This window comes from Lineus longissimus, chromosome 3 (assembly GCF_910592395.1).
Source record: "Lineus longissimus chromosome 3, tnLinLong1.2, whole genome shotgun sequence".
Taxonomy (NCBI): Eukaryota; Metazoa; Nemertea; class Pilidiophora; order Heteronemertea; family Lineidae; genus Lineus; species Lineus longissimus.
Window position 1 is genome coordinate 13,980,089 of NC_088310.1, and position 19,535 is coordinate 13,999,623.

The window sequence follows — 19,535 nt, forward strand, 5'->3', positions numbered from 1 at the left end:
AAGGTCAAATCGAAAACCCGTAGGATATGTGATGTATCCTTGTTCTGAGTACCTACCATACAAATAAAATTGAAAACAAGTCACTATTAAGCGAGATATTACACTTTTTACTTTTTTTAGTTTTGGCCCCCTGGTGGCCAAGTCGAGAATCAGATTAGACCGAAATTTGGTGTCCGAGGTTATATGATGTAGGGAGTCATGTGTACCAAATTTCAAGTTCATAGCTTTATTGGAAAGAAACGTGCCACAGTTACACTCAAACGGCAAATTTATGCCATTTGATCTCTGTGACCTTGAAAAGTTGGTCAAATCAAAAACACGTATGACATGTGATATATCCTTGCTAGGAGAACCTACCATAAAAATTTCATCAAAAACAGATCACTAATAAGTGAGAGATCACACAATTTATATTTTCAGTTTTGGCCCCCTAGTGGCCAAGTCAAGAATCAGACCGGAACGAAATTCAATGTCGAAAGTCATCTGACCAAGGGGGTCATGCATACAAAGTTTTGAGTCCATAGCCCGAGCGGTTAAGAAACGTGCCACTGTTTTAGAAATAGGATACGACGGACGACGGACGACAGACGACGGACACTGCGGTGTTGTATAGACTCCCCTACGGTGAGCCAAAAAGGAGAAAATAAGGCAAAAAATCTCTTCAATTAAGGACATTTTTAGGAATTTTTCAAATAAGATAAGGAAAAAGTAGGAAATTTCACCGGTTGCAGCAAAGGAAATGAAATGGCCAGGGCCATTGTGCTCACCTCATGTGGAGGAAAGATGGATAAAGAGCATGGTATTGTGTCATGTAGTGTTAGGTTTGATGTAGGTCCAAGCAATTACAATTTCCCCAAAATGGCCAATTTACAGTACATTCGACCTCTGTGACCTTGAAAAGTAGGTCAAATCAAAGAAGACCCGGGTGACACATTGAATGGTTGTTAGAATTAGATGTACCTATGATATAAAATTGGTGCCAATCGGGCAAGTCATTACTAGGAATAATGGCATTTTGAAGAATTTAGGATTTGGCCCCCTCCCTAGAGGCCAAACGGCAAATCAGATCGCACCAAACTTCGGTACCTAAGATCACCTGACCAAGGGGTACATGTGTACTTAATTTGTGATCAATAGTCATTGCAGTTAAGAAACGTGCCATAGTTACGGCCTGACGGCGAATTTACGCCATTTGACCTCTGTGACCTTGACAAGAAGGTCAAATTAAAAACCTGTGTGACATATACTGTATGGTGGTAAGATGTACCCATGATATCAAATTGGTGGCAATCGGGCAAGAAGTTAAGGAATAATCACATTTTTAAGGTTTTTGGATTTTGCCCCCTGGTGGTCAAGTGGTGAATCATATTGGACCAAACTTCGGTCCCTGAGATCACCTGACTAAGGGGTAAATGTGTACCAAATTTGGTATCAATAGTCATTGCAATTTAGAAACGTGCCATCGTTACAACCTAACGGCCAATTTACACCATTTGACCTCTGTGACCTTGAAAAGGAAGTCAAATCAAAAACCCGGAGGATATATGATGCACCTTTGCTAGAAGTACCTACCATATTTTTTTCAAAATTTCCCGACTACTATTAAGGGAGATATTGCATATTTTCACTTTTAACGTTTGGCCCCCTGGTGGCCAAACCATGAAACGAATCGGACCGAAACTTGGTCTCCAAGGTGTCATTACATAAGGGTACATGTGTACCAAGTTTCAACTCAATAGCTCCAACAGTTACGAAACGTGCCCTGCTAACGGACGACGGACGACGACGACGACGACGACGACGACGACGACGACGACGACGACGACGACGACGACGACGACGACGACGACGACGACGACGACGACGACGACGACGACGACGACGACGGACGACGGACGCCACGGTATGGGATAAGCTCACCTCTGCTAAGAGGTGAGCTAAAAAGAGTGGTTTCTTACCGTTAATTTGCAAAAAGACCACCTTACTTACTAACAACAAGGAAACTGTGACAAAAGCATGATGTTGTTGGTCTCCAGACTTTCAAGTCCCTCCTAAAGACTCCCCTTTTTGCAGTTGCCTTCGGGAAAAAAAGCGCTCCAGAATACCCACTCGCTGAGTAATTGGAGCGCTTTACCAATGCCAACATTGATTGATTGTTTGATTCAAAAGTCGTTTTTACATGCTGCGGGTTCAAGCTGGATCGCATCCAGAGATACAGGTTTTGGATACTGCTACATTGTGTACGCAAAACCCTGATAAAATCCAGTACAATCTGCTGGGAAGGGTGGCTGTTCCAATCACTTCACAACCTTGAAGAGTTTGTGTTCAGATGCGGTATAATACAATAAACATGTTCCTAATGTTTTGATTCTGCAATCTTCATCGATTTTATGCTGTTAAACATTCTGTTGAAGTGTTATTGTGTATTGATTACAAAATGAAACAAACTTGCAGCGGAGGACACGCACTTCAAGAAAGAGCCTTCGATAACTCAAGCTTTAAAGCGGATTTAGCATAACTAGCGATTCAGCCTACTGTTTACTTTTTCCCAGGCGGTAAAAATGTACCAACTTAATTTCTGTTTAAAAGTCTGGTGCTGATCAGTTTCTCTATTTTAGATGATCATATTGACAATAGGGTTCCACTCAAAAACTCTTGATGACAGTGATTCTAAGATCGCTTTGATAATGATTTTTGTGTGGGAAGGGCTTTGTGCATGTTGCTCATGCAAAATCTGCCTTAATAGAGAGTGACGCTCTAATTGGGAGCTTATTTTCCTACCGCAAACACCACACAGAAAGGCATGGATTTTATCAGGGGTTTGAAATATCGAGAGGCGGAGTATATTTAAAACCACTGATTACCTCAGGATGGCCAGATCGAGCCAGTTTATTTTCCCTTATGTAAAAGCAAAGCAACAGTCCTCAACCCTCCTGGGCCGAAGCGATTCCGATCGCCATTCTCGGGTCAGTGCAGGCCGGTGTAGACCGGTTTAGGAGGGTTTATTTTGTATTTAAAAGCGACCGGCCCAAGGCCGATTTGTGTGCGCTACTGAAGTGGTCGAAATTTAGAGATTTCCTTGATTCGGAAGGCAATGTATTGCAAAAAGCATGTCATGATAACACTTGTAATGACAAGGAAACTGTCCTATCAAAGTAAGGGGACGGACATACTCCAAAAGACACTCAATGGTACAGAAACACAACAAGATGAGTTAGAAAGAGCATTGTTTCACAAGGGAATCGAACTGAACCAAACAGGTTTTTTTTACTCAACATAAATACGTAGAAGGAGTAAAAACAATCTTGGATTAATCATTTAATGTTGTGATTCCAAAAAACCCTCCTCGATCCAGATCGAGGCCAGTATGATGAACCGTCCCTGTGTAAAAACGAACTAACGGGCTTGGAACCGAACAGGCCTCGAGTGGGTAAAGGAGGGTCTCCTTGAACCAGTAATGTGTAAAAAGGTGTAACGTGTCAAATTTGAAGGCCTACTTGACGAGGATGACACCGCTGGATCTCACACCATAGTTCTATCAAAGTCGAATGAGATCCAGCAGCAGAATACAAATGTCAGTGTAGTGCTTGCATTTATATTAGTGGACAATGCATGCTGGTTAAGAAACATGCTATAGTAAATAGCCAAAGAGGCCACCGTCCTAACCAAATATTAGTGGACAATGCAATCTGGTTAAGAAACGTGCTACAGCCACATGGAAATGTTATGCCATGTAACCTCTGTGACCTGGGAAAGTAGGTCAAATGAAAAACCCATGTGACACATACCTCATGGTGGTTAGATGTACCCATGATATCAGATTGGTGCCAATCTACAAGTATTTAGGCAATAATATCATTTTTAGGGATCATGTCCAAAGTCCGCATGCGAATATTCCCACATATTCACTGTGCGAATCGGGGCGAAAATTCGCCTGGTCGAATATAGCCAAACTCATTCGCCTCCAAATCAGTCCCTGCTTCGGCGATTCAATCACGATCAGGCGAAAATTCAGACTGAATGAAAATTGCAGGCGAAAATCTATCAATAATTCGCTCACACCAACCATCGGAACAGAGCGAATATTATATGTGTTGTAGTATGCGAATTCCGACATCAGCTAATAGCAGACCAAACGAAAACACAAACTAGAATTCCTGGTCAACCCGACTCCAGTAATCAAATGAAACGGCCAGGGGCCATTGTGCTCACCGTATACATCTTTTAGTAGGCAGGATCATGCTTAGTTTAGATGTGAATATGGTGAACACAATCAGGCATGAAGACTTTTTTTAGATGTGCATTGATGTCAAGTAATAAGACAGGGCAGTATATATAAGTTTATGATCCAACCAATAATTGTCTGTGACATCAACAAGATCAATATCGTGTGATTGCTAAGAGTCCCTGCAATAAAAAATTCATCGAAAAAAAGTCATTAATAAGCGAGATATTGCACGTCCTACTTTTTCAGTTTTGACCCCCTGGTGGCCAAATCAAGAATCAGATCAGGTCAAAATTCGGTGTCAGAGATTATCTAATGTAGGGGGTTACATGTACCAACTTTCAAGTTCATAGCTTCAGCAGTTAAGAAACGTGCCATAGTTACACTCTAATGGCCAATTTACGCCATTTGACCTCTGTGACCTAGAAAAGGAGGTCAAATCCAAAAATCGTAGGACATGTGGTGTATCCTTGCTAGAAGTCCCTGCCATAAAAATTTTATCGAAAACAATTCACTCAAATAAGCAAGATATTGCACTTCTTCCTTTTTCCATTATGGCCCCCTGGTAGCCGAATAAAGAATCAGATCAGGCCAAAATTCGGCATCAAAGGTTATCTGATGTAGCAGTGAGTGCTCTGGGTAGCCAAAGTGTAACTGATATCCAAAGTGACCCAGTTGCTGGCAGATTATAGCCTCGGTTTAGTATACCTGGTTAGCATAAACTTGGCCGCCCACTGACATAGATTCATGCATAATATGTCCTAGTTTACCTATATTAGGAATGTTAACAATAATAGTGCCATGCATGGAAAGTGGAGTTTGTCCATCTGAAATGTGCATTGAATTCGCTATTGCAATACAATAAATAAAATCACCCTCCCAACATCCCTAATCCATTGAATCAAGAATATCCAAATATCCAAACAATTATTTCATTCCATATTCCTTTTTTGGTCGAAAAATATAAATCAAAGTAAGGGTCACTGAATGAATATAGGCCTACACATGTGAAACATTAATAATCCAAAAGAAGTAAGAATATAATCCACCAAAGGAACAACAAAATAAGTTTAACCTGTTCAGAAGAACTGGAACCAGGAAAGATGTAACAAAATTGACAAGGCAGAAAGCACTTGATCTTCACCACCACGTGTTTCATCATGGTTACTAGGCCAATATGCTAATGAGCGGCTGATAATGAGCTGGACAAGCAACATCAAAAATGTGATAGCCACTTCGTTGATGACCAGAAAGGGTGTAAATTGTACTCATTCACTACAGTAAGAGTAAGACATGGTCAACACCATGGAATTGACCTTCTGCACTTGAAGTATCAGAAACAAAATCTATCCCTATTACAAGATCAAAGGAATATGCCGCCTTGCAAACAAGCAGCCTGCTGAATTTGAGAGATTATAGCAGACAAGTGTATCAACAAATTAACCCAAATAATGGTGTGTTCACACTGGATGCGAATTGAAACCGAATTCCGTAGAGCGCTCTCCAGAATACGAATTGATTAATCCAGTTTCAGAACGGTCGCGTCACACTGGCCCGAATACCCATTCAAATTGGTTTAAAACGCCCCACACTCAATGCATACTAATGACGCGCCATCTATTATTATTATTATTATTATTTATTAACCTCCCATATGGGAGAATAAAATTTACGAGTACAAAACATAAAAGTATATAATATCACAGTATCACACAGTCATTACTAACAAGTTAAAATCGCGTAAGGTGCTTGACCATTTCCATCTCCCGGCCATGCCTATTGCCAAAGTTCGGGTCAAAGAGGAGTGCCTCAGCGAGTCAACACCACCGTCGCTATTCGCGGAGAATCCCGGCCTCGCCCTCGAAAACGAGGCCAAAACCGGGGAAAACCCCGCCGCGACGATGTTGCTGACCAGCGTACCTTTGACCAACGAACCTGCGGCAACATACCTTGCCAGGAAATGGAAATGCAAGTCACGTGCAAGGGAGTTGATTTTTCCCTATTCTATGGCATAACGAAAAACGATTTGAGTTAATGAGATCATTTAAATACATCAGTTGACTAGTTCGGAGCACTAGTTCCCGCGGTCAAAGGTCACTTTCATGCGCCGGGCGCATGCGCAGTGCGATCGAAAACCTTAATTCGTATCAAGCGCGTCACACTTGAAATCTCAATACGGTTTCGTTGATTCGGATTAGCTGATTCGCATTCAATTCGGTTTAAGAACCGTGTTGGTTAAAGCGGATTGAGATCGGTATGAACCGAATTGAGTGTGACGCCCCAATACGTATCAACGTTTTAATTCGAATTCAATTCGTGTTAAAACCCCAGTGTGACCACGGCATATGTGTAATTAATCAAGCAGAAAGGTCCCTGTACCAGGCTGTATCATGATACCATACACAAGTTGACCACCAAGAATGTTATTGACAGTTTAGTTGAGGGGGAGGGGGCTGTGCTGGGTGGACTCCAGCCATTCATAAGCCTCATACATCAAGGGGTGTGCATATTCATTGAGAAAAGTGGTTGAATTCCACAGCCAAGATGTCAATCAAAGGTCTCCCATCAATGGTCTCTTGTTTTAGACATAGAAACTTTTTCTATCCCAATTAGAAGTTGGGGGTGGGGTGTGTGTTGGACAGTACTCACAATGAAATGCATTTTATGCTCTCAAAAGTGCTTAAATGGAATACATGTTGCATTAGGATTGTAGTGTGGTATGTATCTAACAATATTAAGCATGTTTATTGAGGTAAAAAAAGATTTGGGCTGTGCCAGAGTCATTTCAAATAATGACCCCAGCTATCAAAGCACTATCTGAGATCATAGTGCATTGAAACTGGAATGCACTAGATAGTACACAAACTAGGTCAATCCAGAACGAGGCTGACTTTGGCCTATTTTGTATAAGTTTTGACCTAGGTTGTACACTGTAGGGGGTTATATGCACCAAGTTTCAAGTTCATAGCTTTACTGGTTAAGAAACGTGCCATAGTTTACACTCTAACGGCCAATTTACGCCATATGACCTTGAAAAGTAGGTCAAATTGAAAACCCGTACGACATGTGATGTATTCTTCCTAAGAGTACCTACCATAAAAATTTTAGTGAAAACAAGTCACTTATAAGCGAGATATCACACTTTTTAGATATCCACTTTTGGCCCCCTGGTGGCAAAGTTTAGAATCAGATCAAACTGAAATTCAGCACCAAAGGCTATGTGATATAGGGGGTTATATGTACCAAGTTTAAAGTTCATAGCTTTAGTGGTTAAGAAACGTGCCATAGTTTACAATCTAACGGCCAATTTACGCCATTTGACCTCTGTGACCTTGAAAAGTAGGTCAAATTAAAAACCCGTACGATATATGATGTATTCTTGCTATGAGTACCTACCACAAAAATTTCATTCCAAACAGGTCATTAATAAGCGAGATATCACACTTTTTAGATATCTACATTCGGCCCCCTGGTGGCCAAATTAAGAATCAGATCGGACCCAAATTTAGTGTCACAGTTCATCTGACCAAGGGAGTCCTGTGTACAAAGTTACAAGTTCATAGGCTTAGCGGTTGAGAAACGTGCAACTGTTTTTGAAACAGGATACGACGACGACGGACGACGACGACAGACGACGACGGACGACGGACACTGCGGTATTGTATAGACTCCCCTACGGTGAGCCAAAAATACATCGCATCTATCCACGAGGAGCAACACAAATTTGGCACAGAGGTTTGAGGTTGTTAGTATTACAGTATGCATTCTGAAGGATTGTTGTGGAATGTACTGAATCATACAGCTAATCATAGTTAGGCTTATGTTTCCGAGTCTCGGCCAACCAATCAAGATCGTTGTAGTATCCGATCATCCTAAACAGCTTCCACCAGCATCCACCAGGTTTAAAGTCGGGTATAAAGTCATCAAAATAAAATTTAGTGACGATAAACGTAATAAGTGCATCATAAAAACACATTTCCTGAAAATTTCATGACTTTTGGAAGTAAGATGAAACGGCCAGGGGCCATTGTGCTCACCGTATAGATATTTGGTACTTTGTAATTCATCCAGATTAAGAAACATTGTACATGTATAGTATATAGGTCAAACCAAAGTCGGTATGACATGTGATGTATCGTTGCTTGGAGTAAGTACCATAAGAATATCATCAAAAACAAGTCAATAATAAACGAGATATTGCACTTTTTACCTATTTTAGTTTTGGCCTCCTGGTGGCCGAGTTGAGTACCAGATCAGATCGAAATTCGGTGTCCGAGGTTACATGACGTAGGGAGTCATGTGTATCAAATTTCAAGTTCAAAGCTTTAGTGGTTAAGAAACGTGCCATAGTTACAATCAAACGACAAATTTACGCCATTTGACCTCTGTGACCTTGAAAAGCAGGTCAGATCAAAAACTCATATGATATGTGATGTATCCTTGCTACTAGAACCTACCATAAAAATGTTATTGAAAACGAATCACTAAAAATAAGCAAGATATTGCATTTCTTACTTTTTCCATTATGGCCCCCTGGTGGCCGAATAAAGAATCAGATCGAGCCAAAATTTGGCATCAGAGGTTATCTGATGTAGGGGGTTATATGCACCAAGTTTCAAGTTCATAGCTTTACTGGTTAAGAAACGTGCCATAGTTTACACTCTAACGGCCAATTTACGCCATATGACCTCTGTGACCTTGAAAAGTAGGTCAAATTGAAAACCCGTAAGATATGTGATGTATTCTTCCTAAGGGTACCTACCATAAAAATTTTATCGAAAACAAGTCACTTATAAGCGAGATATCACACTTTTTAGATTTCCACTTTTGGCCCCCTGGTGGCAAAGTTGAGAATCAGATCAAACTGAAATTCAGCACCAGAGGCTATGTGATATAGGGGGTTATATGTACCAAGTTTCAAGTTCATAGCTTTAGTGGTTAAGAAACGTGCCATAGTTTACACTCTAACGGCCAATTTACGCCATATGACCTCTGTGACCTTGAAAAGTAGGTCAAATTGAAAACCCGTAAGATATGTGATGTATTCTTCCTAAGGGTACCTACCATAAAAATTTTATCGAAAACAAGTCACTTATAAGCGAGATATCACACTTTTTAGATATCCACATTTGGCCCCCTGGTGGCAAAGTTGAGAATCAGATCAAACTGAAATTCAGCACCAGAGGCTATGTGATATAGGGGGTTATATGTACCAAGTTTCAAGTTCATAGCTTTAGTGGTTAAGAAACGTGCCATAGTTTACACTCTAACGGCCAATTTACGCCATATGACCTCTGTGACCTTGAAAAGTAGGTCAAATTAAAAACCCGTATGATATAAGATGTATATTTGCTATGAGTACCTACAACAAAAGTTTCATCGAAAACAAGTCACTAATAAGCGAGATATCACACTTTTTAGATATCCACATTTGGCCCCCTGGTGGCCAAGTAGAGAATCAGATCGGAGAGAAATTTAGTGTCACGGGTCATCTGACCTAGGGGGTAATGTGTACAAAGGTTTAAGTTCATAGGCCTAGCGGTTAAGAAACGTGCCACTGTTTTTGAACTAGGATACGACGGACGACGACGACGACGACGACGACGACGACGACGACGGACGACGACGGACGACGGACACTGCGGTATTGTATAGACTCCCCTACGGTGAGCCAAAAAGGGAGGTGTTGTCTAAAATCACAGGGTTCCTGTTGTATTGGGAAGCCCTATCATTTCCTCCAAGTCAAATCCAACATTGCCGCTGACTGAGTGGTGGACGCTCATACATTTTAGACAACAACTCGCTGATCTAGCACACAAATGTCACGAAACGATCAGGGAATGTCCTGCTTATTTTGTTTATGACCAATAGATTTTACTTTAATGGCTTTAAGTATGTTTTTAAACCTGGTGAGATTTCATATTAAAGCCTCGCATTCGCCGGTCGATTTTCGGACATATTTCGCAGGCGTAATACTGTAGGGTGAATTTCGCGTGCGGACTTTGGACTTGATCCCTTAAGTCTTTTCCGTATTTGGCCACGTGGCCAAGTGGTGAATCAAATTAAACCAAACTTTTGGCCCTGAGATGAACTAACTATATCGGGTACAGTTATATTTGTACCAAATGTAAGATCAATTGTCACTGCAGTTAAGAAAAATGCCAACGACCAATCTAGGCCATTTGACCTCTGTGACCTTAAAAACCCCATATAACATTTGGTGTATCATTGCTTGGAGTAACTACCATAAAAATATTATCAAAAACAAATTACTAACTAGAATCGTTGTTTTAGTCAGCAGGCAGACTCTGGAGTCTCCGTCAACTGTGGATGTTAGTTAGCCTCGAGTCTTTATTTACCATCCTGAGGAAATTAGGGTTTAGGTACTGTTTGTGTGCAGGGCCGATGAAGCGAACATTAACCCCCGATTTCCTCAGGATGTAAATTACGAAAGTTTCTAACATGCAATCATGTTTTGCCAATTCTCTTTGAGCAGGGCTCGACACTAAGGATTTCAGGGCAGGGTCTGTGAGCGCGGGCACCAACAAATGGCAATGGAAATTCTTGGAAAATTTGTTATTTTATAGCCTGCAAGTGTGTAGGACTACTATAATCATAATAATTAAATGAAAAAGTCATCATTGATCAAAATATAAAAGAAATGAAAGAAAGAAAGAGCACAGAAGATAGACAGAATGAAAACTGCACTTAGATTTTGAAGCCCTGTGTGTCAAACACTGTAATTTCTTGGAAATTCCTAGAAATAATCATCGGCTTTCCTTTGACAAAACTTGGCACTAAACTGCATGTAATTAACATAATGTCTGAAAATTTTCCCTCGCTCAGAATTGAAAAGTTTTGGCAAATGTAAACAGTACAAACGTATATGTGTCATTCAAACCACAATGCTAGAGTAGATAACACAAATCTTTACTGTTCATGGGTCAACGGGCCAAATAAAATTACTTTTAAGCCTGTATTTGTTCAAATGAAAGGCAAACCAGCCAGCCGAACAATGCAGCATGTACACATTGCATACATCGTTACCTGATTACAATGTAGACTGATACATACTGACAAGCCTATAGGCGAATATGGGTCGTCGCGTTGATGCCAGAACGTCCCCAAAGTTTGGAAATGTTGTTCTTAATTCCTCCGGGTTGGGGTACCTATGGCTTGATCAAATGAATATTAATGTGGATAACTGGAAAATATTATACTCTAATGCCCAGTAAACGATTAGAGATATTTGTCAACATGAAATTTTTGGTGAAATCGCAACAAATAAAAAACTCGATGTATAGTAATCTTATGTTTTCATTTGAACTTCAAACATATTTAAATGATATTAAATCAGTGAAACACAGGGCTTGTATCATAAAATTAATGCTGGAAGCCCATTGTCTAAGAATCAAAACTGGGAGACACTGTAGTCTAAGAAAGTGTGAGGTTTGCAAGTCAGGGGAGGTTGAGGATGATTTTCACTTCCTTGCGGTGTGCCCTCAATATGCGTCAAAACAGCAAAACTCATTGCAGTTGTAATAGAAGTGATCTCCATTTTCTGTCTCTGTCGGATCTGACTACAATTTTTCTGAAAAATCCTTCACCTCCCTCTGCTGCGATTATCAACGAGTTCTTTAAACTGCATAACTCTATATTGTCCTGATTTCCATTATTATGTTTTTGTCTTTAAATATTTGTGATCTTATTTTGTATACCCTGTAACTTTATATTGTATATTTTGTAATTATTTTATGTAACCGTTGGCCCCTAGTGGGCGTTTTATAGTCTGGGCTCCTGACCTCACTCTCGCTGTCGTAGGTCAGGCAATAACAAAAATCTATGAAAAAAAATGGCCAGGGCCATTGTGCTCACCTCATGTGGAGGAAAGATGGATAAAGAGCATGGTATTGTGTCATGTAGTGTTAGGTTTGATGTAGGTCCAAGCAATTACAATTTCCCCAAAATGGCCAATTTACAATACATTCGACCTCTGTGACCTTGAAAAGTAGGTCAAATCAAAGAAGACCCGGGTGACACATTGAATGGTTGTTAGAATTAGATGTACCTATGATATAAAATTGGTGCCAATCGGGCAAGTCATTACTAGGAATAATGGCATTTTGAAGAGATTAGGATTTGGCCCCCTCCCTGGAGGCCAAACGGCAAATCCTATCGCACCAAACTTCGGTACCTAAGATCACCTGACCAAGGGGTACATGTGTACTTAATTTGTGATCAATAGTCATTACAGTTAAGAAACGTGCCATAGTTACGGCCTGACGGCGAATTTACGCCATTTGACCTCTGTGACCTTGACAAGAAGGTCAAATTAAAAACCTGTGTGACATATACTGTATGGTGGTTAGATGTACCCATGATATCAAATTGGTGGCAATCGGGCAAGAAGTTAAGGAATAATCACATTTTTAAGGTTTTTGGATTTTGCCCCCTGGTGGACAAGTGGTGAATCATATTGGACCAAACTTCGGTCCCTAAGATCACCTGACTAAGGGGTAAATGTGTACCAAATTTGGTATCAATAGTCATTGCAGTTTAGAAACGTGCCATCGTTACATCCTAACGGCCAATTTACACCATTTGACCTCTGTGACCTTGAAAAGGAGGTCAAATCAAAAACCCGGAGGATATATGATGCACCTTTGCTAGAAGTACCTACCATATTTTTTTCAAAATTTCCCGACTACTATTAAGGGAGATATTGCATATTTTCACTTTTAACGTTTGGCCCCCTGGTGGCCAAACCATGAAACGAATCGGACCGAAACTTGGTCTCCGAGGTGTCATTACATAAGGGTACATGTGTACTAAGTTTCAACTCAATAGCTCTAACAATTACGAAACGTGCCCTGCTAACGGACGACGGACGACGACGGACGACGACGACGACGACGACGACGGACGACGGACGCCACGGTATGGGATAAGCTCACCTCTGCTAAGAGGTGAGCTAATAAATAGAACAATAGCTTAAACCACCATTTCCTCAAAAATTCTTCTGCCTAATTTTTTTTAATATTATAAACAATCTATCCTGCAAAAACCAACGCAATCGGTCAAGGTTTAGCGTCCCAAATCGTACTTTTGCGAAAATGACAATATCGCTAAAAGTGACGTCATTATATGGGGAAACCCCTTTGTCTGAAACATAAAATAACCGTAATCGCGCATTTTAAGAGTAATTCCGGTATTTCTACAGTGTAGAATGATGTGTTCAATAATAGTGCATAATCCTAGGACAGATACAGCGCTCAATTCGACCGTAAAACGATAATTGGCTCGGGAAATTACAACAATGGCTGAATCTAAAAATAACACTCCTCTTTTCTGCCGTGTTATTTGTAGACGGTTGTTGTTACCTGACCCGTTCCTAAACCCTACCAAAAGCCCGGAGATCGAGGTCAGAGAACCAGACTATTTAGCGTTTTAGAGTAATAAAGAATTTGAATTTGAATTTGAATTTTTCCACCGCTGTACCTTATTATCATAATTATGCCCACGTGATTAGCTGCTCGGTATTGACGAGCAAGTGACAGTCCTCATTTGCATGTACATTAATGTCATTATTATGGCTGACGCGATCCTGTAAAGTTGTGCGTAATTTCTAATTTCTCGGCAAATACTTGATTGATTTCGTTGAAATTTGAGAGTATTACAGATTAGATTACTGCTTACATTGGGTCTTCGTAGTTTCTTCATACATCATCGATAAAGACACGTAGCTTTGTGAAGAAACTCACCATACTGCTCGCTGGCCAGCACAACATTCCTACATGCTACGTATACACGCTCATCAATTTTGAGCTCCCAATTAATAATTTTATTCATTTCGCATTTTACATGAGACGAAGGACTTAATGAACAAGATAACGAACTTTAATGAAAACTTAAGTTTTATTACAATAGGACAAATACTGGCAACGCAATTTGCATTTCAATTCAACAACTGCCGAGCATCCTAGGGCTAAAACTATCTTCATTCATAGTCAATCTCGCCATTTAGCTAAACGGACCTGAAACAAATCGATTCAGCGTCTACACTTTTACTCCGATTTGTCTCAAAATTGGTGACAAAGAGGCTGAATGTACTGCAAACAATTCCTCGGAACCAAATTTTTAAAAAAATGATTTTAAAGATATTTTTTAGTGTAAAATGCCCGTTGCTAGGAATGGTTGCTAGGCACATGCTGCCACAAACATAATGACAGAACCTGACAATAAGGGTCTGCTCTCGCGACGACCAATACACACAATGCCGTGTGCTGGCATGGATCATCACAAAACCCCACGCGGCTCCTTCAAACATGTCGTTAAATCTTCGCACTGCACACCTTTGATGTTTTGACAAATGTTTTGACAAAACAATCATCACACTATCTTATTTATTAAATGTCCAGTTTCCCCAAAACTTTGCGGACACGGTACCAACTGGGTTATCCAATCTCAAGTGATATAGACAGTACATTGTATAGGCCGTAGCCACCTGGAACGGGGATATAAATTAGGCGAATTTTTGCCTAGCTATGCCAAGAGTCTCCTCCTCTCAACCCTACATACGTAGGTTGACAGAGACTAATAAGCGAGCTATTGCACTTTTCACGTTTTCAATTTTGGCCCAGTGGTGGTCAGAACGACCGAAAATGGGAATCAGAGTTTATCTCACGGAGGGGGTCACTTGTTTCAGGTTTCAAGTTTATAGCTTGAGAAACGTGCCATAGTTACATTCGAATGGCCAATTTACGCAATTTGGCCTCTGTGAGTGTGACCTTGAAAAGTGGGTCAAATCGAAAACCTGTAGGATATGTGATGTATCCTTGCTAGGAGTACCTACCATCAAATTTTTATCGAAAACGAATTACTAATAAGCGAGATAAAGCACTTTGTTTGTTTTCACAAATCGGCCCTGGTGACAAGAGATGGGAGTCGGATCAAAATTTCAAGGGCGTTGTCAGCGTGGGGATTCAGACAGTGTCAGCAAAACAGCGCTAGTAGACAACAGCAGAAAATTTAGAAGCACAGGCCGATTCAACCGCGAATATTTCCTGTTCTAGGATTTGCTGGTTGGTATTTCTAGATGAAAGTTTCCACATTAATAGCCCCTAGCAGTTCAGAAACGTACCACTTTTTTTTAAATCAAGATACAAACAACGACGATGGCGGACACTGCTGTATTGTATGGACTCCCCTACAGTGAGCCAAAAGGCAAACCTTTCATACCTTAGTTTCATCATAATGTGGTTGAAAGAGCCTCGGTTTCAAAAACGTGCCTCGGTTCCTTCCACGTATCCAAGCACTTGCTCGACTCTGGTGGCCAGGCTCATCTCCCATCATGTGAGACGGTGGCGTACTGATGAGACCTCGCTTAATTGCATTTGTCAGCACCTCATGGTTGGGTGGAATAATGTGATCAGCACGTACATACACTAGTAGATCAGACAGGATATCACGCAGCTCGACATCACTTAGGTCACGTTTCTTTATACCCTTCTTACTGACGCTATGAGTAGTATGATTCAGCAAGTTTGGCTCTGAAAAAACAACAATAACCAGGTCAAATGCCATGTTCGAAAGTTTTAGTGGTTCTGGTAAAAAAATGCTTCAGGTTCATCATGTTCACAGGGATTAAGATTGGTTTCAAACCTTGCTGTGAAAACTTGTTTGTCAGTATGACTGTACACCATGAATGTCAAACTGGCCTTACACAAACATCGATCTGCTCTGCTCCACCGGATGCCATCTTAGGGATCACGTCCAAATTCCGCACATGAATCAGGGCGAAAATTCGCCTGGTTGAATATCGCCACACTCATCTGCCTCAAAATCACTCCCTGCTTTGGCGATTCTATTTTGATCAGGTGAAAATTCAGACTGAATGAAAATCGCAGGCGAAAATCTATCAATAATTCGCCTAATTCGCTCACACCAACCATCGGAACGGAGCAATATTACATGTGTTGTAGTAGGAGAATTCCGACATCAGCTGATAGCAGACCAAACAAAAACACAAACTGGAATTCCCGGTCAACCTGACTCCAGTAATCAAATACATCGCATCTATCCACAGGAGCTACACAAATTTGACACAGAGGTTTGAGGTTGTTGGTATTATGCTATGCATTCCGAAGGACTGTGGCGGATTGTACCGAATCATACAGCTAATCATAGTTAGGCTTATGTTTCCGAGTCTCAGCCAACCAATCAAGATCGCTGTAGTATCCGGTCATCCTAAACAGCTTCCACCAGCACCCACCAGCGTCCACCAGGTTTAAAGTCGGGTATAAAGTCATCAGAATAAAATTTAGTGGCAATAAACGTAATGAGTGGACCATAAAAAAACCCTTTTCCTGAAACTTTCATGACTTTTGGGTGTAAGATGAAATGGCCAGGGCCATTGTGCTCACCTTATGTTGAGGAAAGATAGATGAAGAGCATGGTATTGCGGCATGTAGTGTTAGGTTTGATGTAGGTCCAACCAATTACAATTTCCCCAAAATGGCCAATTTACAGTACATTTGACGTCTGTGACCATGAAAAGTAGGTCAAATCAAAAAAGACCCGGGTGACACATTGAATGGTTGTTAGAATTAGATGTACCTATGATATAAAATCGGTGCCAATCTGGCAAGTAATTGAGGAATAATAGCATTTTGAAGAATTTTGGATTTGGCCCCCTCCCTGGAGGCCAAACGGCAAATCAGATCGCACCAAACTTCGTTACCTGAAATCACCTGACTAAGGGGTACATGTGTACTAAATTTGGGGTCAATAGTCATTGCAGTTTAGAAATGTGCCATAGTTACATCCTATCGGCCAATTTACGCCATTTGACCTCTGTGACCTTCAAAAGTAGGTCAAATCAAAAACCCGTACGATATGTGATGTATCCTCGCTAGGAGTACTGGTACCTACCATAAAATTTTTATTGAAAATGGATAATTAATAAGAGACATATCACACTTTTTATGTTTTCAGTTTTGTCCTCCGGAATCAGACCGAACTGAAATTTAGTCACACTAGACCTTGTCTTTCTAGACTTGTCCAAAGTTTGACCTTTCTCTCCACACCCACGTAGGTTTGATTTCACACAATATTCTTATGAAATATGGATTCTTAAATCACAATGATTCCACTATCGGACATTCTTGACCATTAATCGATTCAGAGACATGCGCCAAATTCAGCTGGGCAGATACTGTGGTCACCTTGATTGGTGGTCAGTGTCTAGAGGACCATGTCTAGCCGGTCTTGTGATGGGTTGATGGCCTGAGTTTTTGTTATTGTGTGTTAGATGCCCAATAGGTGTCATCATATCAAATTTTTGAGAGTCTAGCACAATTAAGGGCGAAACATGCCACCTTCGCTGAAATGTTGAGAGTTTACCTCTGACCTTCAAAAGTAGGTGAAATCAAAAATGGCCAGGGCCATTGTGCTCACCTCATGTGGAGGAAAGATGGATAAAGAGCATGGTATTGTGTCATGTAGTGTTAGGTTTGATGTAGGTCCAAGCAATTACAATTTCCCCAAAATGGCCAATTTACAGTACATTTGACCTCTGTGACCTTGAAAAGTAGGTCAAATCAAAGAAGACCCGGGTGACACATTGAATGGTTGTTAGAATTAGATGTACCTATGATATAAAATTGGTGCCAATCAGGCAAGTAATACTAGGAATAATGGCATTTTGAAGAATTTACGATTTGGCCCCCTCCCTGGAGGCCAAACGGCAAATCAGATCGCACCAAACTTCGGTACCTGAGACCACCTGACCAAGGGGTACATGTGTACTTAATTTGTGATCAATAGTCATTGCAGTTAAGAAACGTGCCATAGTTACGGCCTGACGGCCAATTTACGCCATTTGACCTCTGTGACCTTGACAAGAAGGTCAAATTAAAAACCTGTGTGACATATATTGTATGGCGGTTAGATGTACCCATGATATCAAATTGGTGGCAATCGGGCAAGAAGTTAAGGAATAATCACATTTTTAAGGTTTTTTGATTTTGCCCCCTGGTGGTCAAGTGGTGAATCATATTGGACCAAACTTCGGTCCCTGAGATTACCTGACTAAGGGGTAAATGTGTACCAAATTTGGGATCAATAGTAATTGCAGTTTAGAAACGTGCCATCGTTACATCCTAACGGCCAATTTACACTATTTGACCTCTGTGACCTTGAAAAGGAGGGCAAATCAAAAACCCGGAGGATATATGATGCACCTTTGCTAGAAGTACCTACCATATTTTTTTCAAAATTTCCCGACTACTATTAAGGGAGATATTGCATATTTTCACTTTTAACGTTTGGCCCCCTGGTGGCCAAACCATGAAACGAATCTGACCGAAACTTGGTCTCCAAGGTGTCATTACATAAGGGTACATGTGTACCAAGTTTCAACTCAATAGCTCTAACAGTTACGAAACGTGCCCTGCTAACGGACGACGGACGACGACGACGACGACGACGACGACGACGACGACGACGGACGACGGACGCCACGGTATGGGATAAGCTCACCTCTGCTAAGAGGTGAGCTAAAAACCTGGTTATTCTGCATTTAGTCTCATCAGAAGTATTGACAGTAAAAATTTCACGGTTCTAGATATCAGCGTTCGTGAGATATTGACAAAATAAGGTTTTCAAAGATTGCCACCTGGAGCCCAGAAAATAGGTCAAATGGCGATGATGTTTTGTGTGTCAAGTCAAGTTGTCATAAGACACCCACACACCAAGTTTAAACTTTCTAGATTCAACAGTGAGCAAACGTGCCACCCTCGTTGCCGGACGCCAGAGGGACAGACAGAACGTGATGACATAAGCTCCCAGGTGACATAAGCACCCAGGTGAGCTAAAAATGACAACAAATTACCAAAATTCCCAAAGTCAGAGTAGCTTTATCATGTTATTTTACGGTTTGTCTTTTCAGTTCCTGCCTCGCCCGAACGTGGCAATGGTGTAGTTCGTTAAGGGGCTGTAACAATACTAAAGTGAAGCCGATAAAAAGGAAAAAAAATTGTTAGGGCAGGGAGTCAAGGGTCATTTTTTTCTTTCCAAAAAAATCCTCAACAAAACCCTTCCTGAACCGTTTTCTGGCCCTATATATGCCCAAATTTGCTCCTAAATGCTTGAAAGCCTCTTTTCCTGGGTAGCCGGCTACAACCAGAACTTTAAAACACCCTGTTTAACCACTTGCCCACAAGCAGATTAGGATCCCGCCTTGAAGTATGTCCCAAAGTGTAAAAAGTCAAAGGAGGTGCAGCAAATGGCTTTGGAAAGTGAAGCCAAAATC

At 40.9% G+C, this 19,535-nt stretch overlaps 1 protein-coding gene across 3 annotated transcripts in view; it reads right to left on the reverse strand.

Annotated features, from left to right (window-relative positions):
• The window catches only part of LOC135485747 (BTB/POZ domain-containing protein 7-like), a 132,446-nt gene that overhangs the window by 61,631 nt on the left and 51,280 nt on the right, over nucleotides 1-19,535 (reverse strand). For all 3 annotated transcript variants that reach the window (XM_064768141.1, XM_064768142.1, XM_064768143.1), the window contains exon 5: nucleotides 15,464-15,774. In XM_064768141.1, coding sequence (XP_064624211.1) covers nucleotides 15,464-15,774 — 311 coding nt within the window. The remainder of the gene's footprint in view (nucleotides 1-15,463; nucleotides 15,775-19,535) is intronic.